Source organism: Pelodiscus sinensis, chromosome 2 (assembly GCF_052426305.1).
Source record: "Pelodiscus sinensis isolate ZL-2025 chromosome 2, ASM5242630v1, whole genome shotgun sequence".
In the NCBI taxonomy this organism is placed as follows: Eukaryota; Metazoa; Chordata; order Testudines; family Trionychidae; genus Pelodiscus; species Pelodiscus sinensis.
This window is the reverse complement of record NC_143053.1, coordinates 263,989,554-263,997,309: the sequence shown is the minus strand read 5'-3', so window position 1 is coordinate 263,997,309 and position 7,756 is coordinate 263,989,554. Positions and strand designations below refer to the sequence as shown.

Below are 7,756 nucleotides of genomic sequence, written 5' to 3'. Positions count from 1 at the left end.
ATGGAGAGGAACAAAGGAAGGTGGATGCTGCCCTGGCTGGGGGGCAGGGCTGGAGGAGGGTTAGTTAGTTGCTGGCTGGGAGCATGGAGGAGACAGCCTAGGGGAAGGGGCTGGAGTTTAGGGGCCCAGTCTCCCCCATCTCAAGGGGGCCTGAGGCATCCTAGCCCAGTTCTGTGACCAGATTCTATCTATGCTGTGCTGTATCCTGGAGAGGCAATAAACTTCCTCTATTCCACCGGCTGGTGCAGTCTGTTTGTGCCATTTCGGGGTGCAGGAGATGGGGGACCCCAACCCGCCGTCACACCCCGCCCACTCCAGACCACAGCCCCTTCCTGCACCGCCCCTCCTCCACGGATGCCTGTTCCTCTATCTGCAGGCTGAGGGGTGCCCCATCCCTGGCAGCCGGGGCCTCGCTGGCCCTGGGCCCCGTCCCTGCGCCGGCCAGCCCCATGCCCTGTGGGCACACCAGAGGCGGCTGGGCCGGGCAGAGACCATGTGTCTGGGGGCGGGGCGGGCCCACGGGGCAGAGGGGGAGGGAAAAGGACACAAGCCACCATTAGCCAAAGGAAGAGCTTTATTGAGGGCTGGGGCAGCAGCGGTGGGGCACAAGGCCCTGCCTGCACCCCAGGGCCGAGGAGCTGGGCCGCTCAGGGGGCTGGGGGGCGCTCAGGGGGCCGGGGGCAGCGGGCTCCGCGCCTGCAGCGAGAAGGACTGAGAGCGGATGCGGGAGGCCACCTCCTGCGTGCGGAAGGTCAGGCCGAAGATGTCCTCGTGGTAGCGGTTCTGGTCCTGGGGAGAGACCCGCCGTGAGGGGCGCCGCCTCTCCGGGCAGCCCTGTGGGGCTAGGATGGGGCCAAGGGGACCCTGCTACGCCACCCCCAGCTCTGCTGACACCCCCTCAATCCCGCCCCCCGCTCTGCCAGTGCCCCTCTCCCTGCCAGCTCTGCTGACACCCCCTCAGCCCTGCCCCCCACTCTGCCAGCTCCCCTCCCCCTGCCAGCTCTGCTGACACCCCCTCAATCCCGCCCCCCCGCTCTGCCAGCTCCCCTCCCCCTGCCAGCTCTGCTGACACCCCCTCAATCCCGCCCCCCCGCTCTGCCAGCTCCCCTCCCCCTGCCAGCTCTGCTGACACCCCCTCAATCCCGCCCCCGCTCTGCCAGCTCCCCTCCCCCTGCCAGCTCTGCTGACACCCCCTCAATCCCGCCCCCCCGCTCTGCCAGCTCCCCTCCCCCTGCCAGCTCTGCTGACACCCCCTCAATCCCGCCCCCCGCTCTGCCAGTGCCCCTCCCCTGCCAGCTCTGCTGACACCCCCTCAATCCCGCCCCCCGCTCTGCCAGCTCCCCTCCCCCTGCCAGCTCTGCTGACACCCCCTCAATCCCGCCCCCCACTCTGCCAGCTCCCCTCCCCCTGCCAGCTCTGCTGACACCCCCTCAATCCCGCCCCCCACTCTGCCAGCTCCCCTCCCCCTGCCAGCTCTGCTGACACCCCCTCAATCCCGCCCCCCCGCTCTGCCAGCTCCCCTCCCCCTGCCAGCTCTGCTGACACCCCCTCAATCCCGCCCCCCGCTCTGCCAGTGCCCCTCCCCCTGCCAGCTCTGCTGACACCCCCTCAATCCCGCCCCCCGCTCTGCCAGTGCCCCTCCCCCTGCCAGCTCTGCTGACACCCCCTCAATCCCGCCCCCCGCTCTGCCAGTGCCCCTCCCCCTGCCAGCTCTGCTGACACCCCCTCAATCCCGCCCCCCGCTCTGCCAGTGCCCCTCCCCCTGCCAGCTCTGCTGACACCCCCTCAATCCCGCCCCCCTGCTCTGCCAGTGCCCCTCCCCCTGCCAGCTCTGCTGACACCCCCTCAATCCCGCCCCCCGCTCTGCCAGCTCCCCTCCCCCTGCCAGCTCTGCTGACACCCCCTCAATCCCACCCCCCACTCTGCCAGCTCCCCTCCCCCTGCCAGCTCTGCTGACACCCCCTCAATCCCACCCCCCCACTCTGCCAGCTCCCCTCCCCCTACCAGCTCTGCTGACACCCCCTCAATCCCGCCCCCCTGCTCTGCCAGCTCCCCTCCCCCTGCCAGCTCTGCTGACACCCCCTCAATCCCGCCCCCCGCTCTGCCAGCTCCCCTCCCCCTGCCAGCTCTGCTGACACCCCCTCAATCCCACCCCCCACTCTGCCAGCTCCCCTCCCCCTACCAGCTCTGCTGACACCCCCTCAATCCCGCCCCCCACTCTGCCAGCTCCCCTCCCCCTACCAGCTCTGCTGCCACCCCCTCAATCCCGCCCCCCAGCTCTGCCAGTGCCCCTCCCCCTGCCAGCTCTGCTGACACCCCCTCAGCCCTGCCCCCCAGCTCTGCCAGCTCCCCTCCCCCTGCCAGCTCTGCTGACACCCCCTCAATCCCGCCCCCCCGCTCTGCCAGCTCCCCTCCCCCTGCCAGCTCTGCTGACACCCCCTCAGCCCTGCCCCCCAGCTCTGCCAGCTCCCCTCCCCCTACCAGCTCTGCTGACACCCCCTCAGCCCTGCCCCCCAGCTCTGCCAGCTCCCCTCCCCCTGCCAGCTCTGCTGACACCCCCTCAATCCCGCCCCCCAGCTCTGCCAGTGCCCCTCCCCCTGCCAGCTCTGCTGACACCCCCTCAGCCCTGCCCCCCAGCTCTGCCAGCTCCCCTCCCCCTGCCAGCTCTGCTGACACCCCCTCAATCCCGCCCCCCCGCTCTGCCAGCTCCCCTCCCCCTGCCAGCTCTGCTGACACCCCCTCAGCCCTGCCCCCCAGCTCTGCCAGCTCCCCTCCCCCTACCAGCTCTGCTGACACCCCCTCAATCCCGCCCCCCGCTCTGCCAGTGCCCCTCCCCCTGCCAGCTCTGCTGACACCCCCTCAATCCCGCCCCCCGCTCTGCCAGTGCCCCTCCCCCTGCCAGCTCTGCTGACACCCCCTCAATCCCGCCCCCCGCTCTGCCAGTGCCCCTCCCCCTGCCAGCTCTGCTGACACCCCCTCAATCCCGCCCCCCTGCTCTGCCAGTGCCCCTCCCCCTGCCAGCTCTGCTGACACCCCCTCAATCCCGCCCCCCGCTCTGCCAGCTCCCCTCCCCCTGCCAGCTCTGCTGACACCCCCTCAATCCCACCCCCCACTCTGCCAGCTCCCCTCCCCCTACCAGCTCTGCTGACACCCCCTCAATCCCGCCCCCCGCTCTGCCAGCTCCCCTCCCCCTACCAGCTCTGCTGACACCCCCTCAATCCCGCCCCCCTGCTCTGCCAGCTCCCCTCCCCCTGCCAGCTCTGCTGACACCCCCTCAATCCCGCCCCCCGCTCTGCCAGCTCCCCTCCCCCTGCCAGCTCTGCTGACACCCCCTCAATCCCACCCCCCCACTCTGCCAGCTCCCCTCCCCCTACCAGCTCTGCTGACACCCCCTCAATCCCGCCCCCCACTCTGCCAGCTCCCCTCCCCCTACCAGCTCTGCTGCCACCCCCTCAATCCCGCCCCCCAGCTCTGCCAGTGCCCCTCCCCCTGCCAGCTCTGCTGACACCCCCTCAGCCCTGCCCCCCAGCTCTGCCAGCTCCCCTCCCCCTGCCAGCTCTGCTGACACCCCCTCAATCCCGCCCCCCCGCTCTGCCAGCTCCCCTCCCCCTGCCAGCTCTGCTGACACCCCCTCAGCCCTGCCCCCCAGCTCTGCCAGCTCCCCTCCCCCTACCAGCTCTGCTGACACCCCCTCAGCCCTGCCCCCCAGCTCTGCCAGCTCCCCTCCCCCTGCCAGCTCTGCTGACACCCCCTCAATCCCGCCCCCCAGCTCTGCCAGTGCCCCTCCCCCTGCCAGCTCTGCTGACACCCCCTCAGCCCTGCCCCCCAGCTCTGCCAGCTCCCCTCCCCCTGCCAGCTCTGCTGACACCCCCTCAATCCCGCCCCCCCGCTCTGCCAGCTCCCCTCCCCCTGCCAGCTCTGCTGACACCCCCTCAGCCCTGCCCCCCAGCTCTGCCAGCTCCCCTCCCCCTACCAGCTCTGCTGACACCCCCTCAGCCCTGCCCCCCAGCTCTGCCAGCTCCCCTCCCCCGCCAGCTCTGCTGACACCCCCTCAATCCCGCCCCCCGCTCTGCCAGCTCCCCTCCCCCTGCCAGCTCTGCTGACACCCCCTCAATCCCGCCCCCCCGCTCTGCCAGCTCCCCTCCCCCTGCCAGCTCTGCTGACACCCCCTCAATCCCAGCCCCCCCACTCTGCCAGTGCCCCTCCCCCTGCCAGCTCTGCTGACATCCTCCAGCCCCTCCCTCCCCACTCTGCCAGCGCCCCTCTGCCCCCAGCCCCGCTGGTCCCTCCACCCCCACCAGCACCCCCAGCCCGGCTGGATCTGCTCCCTTACCCGGAGTTCGCTGATGAGGTCCCCGGCCTCGGCCAGCGTCGTGCCTCCCTCCTGGGCCAGGATGTGCTGCACGGCCTGCAGGACGCCGGTGGCCATGGTGACGTCCCCGCAGACGTAGAGGTGGCCGCCGCGCCGGCACAGCACCCGGTGCACCTCGCCCGCCAGCTGCGCCCGCAGCACGTCCTGCACGTAGGCCTGGGGAGGCAGCCGGAGTCACCCCGAGCCAGCCCCGCCCCCCCCGCCCCAGGCGCCCCGTTACCTTGGGCACCGCGGGGTCCCTGGAGAAGGCCGTCAGCACCCGGCTCAGCGCCCCGCGCTGCTGGGCCTCCCGCGCCTCCTGCCGGTACAAGTGGTCCAGGCGGGCGGAGCGGCAGCCGAACACCAGGGTCATGGCGCCCGGCTGGAGGCCTGGAACCACGGGGCCAGGGCGGGTCATGGGCCGCGCCCGCCCTGGGCCTTGGCCCCTGCAGAGACGCCCATGGGCCCCCCGGGCCCCGCTGCTGGGCACCCCGACCCTCCCGGGCCCCCGACCCTCCCGGGCCCCGCTGCTGGGCACCCCGACCCTCCCGGGCCCCCGACCCTCCCGGGCCCCGCTGCTGGGCCCCCCGACCCTCCCAGGCCCCCGACCCTCCCGGGCCCCGCTGCTGGGCCCCCCGGCCATCCCGGGCCCCCGACCCTCCCGGGCCCCGCTGCTGGGCACCCCGACCCTCCCAGGCCCCTGACCCTCCCGGGCCCCGCTGCTGGGCACCCCGACCCTCCCAGGCCCCCGACCCTCCCGGGCCCCGCTGCTGGGCACCCCGACCCTCCCAGGCCCCCGACCCTCCCGGGCCCCGCTGCTGGGCACCCCGACCCTCCCGGGCCCCCGACCCTCCCGGGCCCCGCTGCTGGGCACCCCGACCCTCCCGGGCCCCCGACCCTCCCGGGCCCCGCTGCTGGGCCCCCCGGCCCTCCCGGGCCCCCGACCCTCCCGGGCCCCGCTGCTGGGCACCCCGACCCTCCCAGGCCCCCGACCCTCCCGGGCCCCGCTGCTGGGCACCCCGACCCTCCCAGGCCCCCGACCCTCCCGGGCCCCGCTGCTGGGCACCCCGACCCTCCCAGGCCCCCGACCCTCCCGGGCCCCGCTGCTGGGCCCCCCGGCCCTCCCAGGCCCCCGACCCTCCCGGGCCCCACTGCTGGGCCCCCCGGCCATCCCGGGCCCCCGACCCTCCCGGGTCCCGCTGCTGGGCACCCCGACCCTCCCGGGCCCCCTGCTGGGCCCCCCGACCCTCCCGGGCCCCGCTGCTGGGCACCCCGACCCTCCCGGGCCCCCGACCCTCCCGGGCCCCGCTGCTGGGCACCCCGACCCTCCCAGGCCCCCGACCCTCCCGGGCCCCGCTGCTGGGCCCCCCAACCCTCCCGGGCCCCGCTGCTGGGCCCCCCGACCCTCCCGGGCCCCCCGACCATCCCAGGCCCCCGACCCTCCCGGGCCCCGCTGCTGGGCACCCTGACCCTCCCGGGCCCCGCTGCTGGGCACCCCGACCCTCCCGGGCCCCGCTGCTGGGCCCCCCGACCCTCCCAGGCCCCCGACCCTCCTGGGCCCCCTGACCCTCCCGGGCCCCACTGCTGGGCACCCCGACCCTCCCGGGCCCCGCTGCTGGGCACCCCGACCCTCCCGGGCCCCCGACCCTCCTGGGCCCCCAGACCCTCCCGGGCCCCCGACCCTCCTGGGCCCCCCGACCCTCCTGGGCACCCCAACCAGCCCTGGCCATGAGCCCTAGGGAACCCTGGCCCCATGCAATCCAGGGCCCCCAGGCTGTGCCCCCACCCCGTCCGACCTTCACGCTCTATGTCGTGCAGCCGCTGCTGCCAGAAGGCCCGGAAGGGGGCGATGCCGGTGCCGGGGCCCACCAGGATGCAGGGGACGCTGGGGTCCTGCGGCAGGCGGAAGGACGGGGCCCTGTGTGGGGAGTGACGGTGTCTGGGGCACGGCCTGGGACGGCCCCGGCTGCACCCCCAGCCAGTGCACTGCAGGGCCACAGAGAGCTAATGATGGGGGGGGGGGTCTAGGCTGGGGACACAGCAATGCATGCAGGGAAGTGTAGTCCCAGGGAGAGCAATGCATGCTGGGAAGTGTAGTCCCAGGAACAGCAATGCATGCTGGGAAGTGTAGTCCAGGGGGGAAAGGGGCAGGAAGGAAGGCAATGCATGCAGGGAAGTGTAGTCCCAGGGACAGCAATGCATGCTGGGAAGTGTAGTCTTGCAGAGGGGAAGTGGTACTGAACTCCAGCATAAAGAGGAAGAAAAACCTGTTGAGAGTCTAAGGGTTAAGTTTAAAGGAGCAAACAACAGCAGTGATGTTGTGGTTGGTGTCTGCTACAGGCCACCGGATCAGGTGGATGAGGTAGATGAGGCTTTCTTCGGACACCTGAGAGAAGCTTCCAGATCTCAGGCCCTGGTTCTCGTGAGGGACTTTAATCCCCCTGACATCTGCTGGGAAACCAATACGGCAGTACACAGGCAATCCAGGAAGTTTTTGGAGAATGTTGGGGATAACTTCTTGACACAGGTGCTGAAGGATCTGACCAGGGGCCGTGCTCAGCTTGACCTTCTGCTCACAAACAGGGAGGAACTAATAGGGGAAGTGGAGGTGGGTGACAACCTGGGAAGCAGTGATCATGAGATGGTCGATTTCAGGATCCTGACCAAAGGCACGAACTAGGTAGTTCGGACTAGGCTTCCTATTCCGAGCTACCGTTACTCCTTGTGCAGGCACGGAGTCCAAACTAGATAGCGGACATTTAAAAAAGGCGGCGCCCAGCAACATGCAAATGAAGCCCGGGAAATTCAAATCCCGGGCTTCATTTGCAACTCCGGTTGACTACATTACCACCCTAGTTCGAACTAGCGGGGTAGTGTAGACATACCCTCCGAGATCTGATGGGCAGAATCCCCTGGGATGTTAACATGAAGGGGAAAGGAGTCCAGGACAGCTGGCAGTATTTTAAAGAAGCCTTATTGAAGGCACAGAAAGAAACCATCCCGACGCGTAGCAAGAGAGGCAAACACGGTAGGAGTCCGGACTGGCTCACAGGGGAAATCCTTGGTGAACTTAAGCACAAAAAGGAAGCTTACAAAGAGTGGAAACTTGGACAAATGACCAGGGAGGAGTTTAAAGGTCTAGCTCGAGAATGCCGGGGGGTTATCAGGAAGGCGAAAGCGCAAATGGAATTGCGACTGGCTAAGGATGTGAAGGATACAAGAAAGGTTTCTACAGGCCTGTTAACAAGAAGAAGGTGATCAGAGAGGGTGTGCAGCCCCTACTGGATGAAGGAGGTAACCTAGTGACAGATGATGTGGGGAAAGCTGAAGTACTCAATGCTTTCTTTGCCTCTGTATTCACGGACAAGGTCGGCTCCTGGACTTCTGTGCTAAGTGACACAAGGT

General features: G+C 70.0%; 1 protein-coding gene across 2 annotated transcripts in view; it reads right to left on the bottom strand.

Moving 5' to 3' along the window:
- Positions 1-543: 543 nt before the first annotated feature.
- The window catches only part of NOS3 (nitric oxide synthase 3), an 89,770-nt gene continuing 82,557 nt past the window's right edge, over positions 544-7,756 (bottom strand). The window contains exons 21-24 of one of the 2 annotated variants that reach the window (XM_089776861.1): positions 6,148-6,269; positions 4,593-4,741; positions 4,334-4,528; positions 544-789 (exon numbers count right to left, since the gene is read on the bottom strand). In XM_089776861.1, the coding sequence (XP_089632987.1) occupies positions 667-789; positions 4,334-4,528; positions 4,593-4,741; positions 6,148-6,269 (589 nt within the window). In that variant the 3' untranslated portion in view covers positions 544-666. The remainder of the gene's footprint in view (positions 790-4,333; positions 4,529-4,592; positions 4,742-6,147; positions 6,270-7,756) is intronic. The other variant, XM_089776860.1, reaches the window with a different exon arrangement.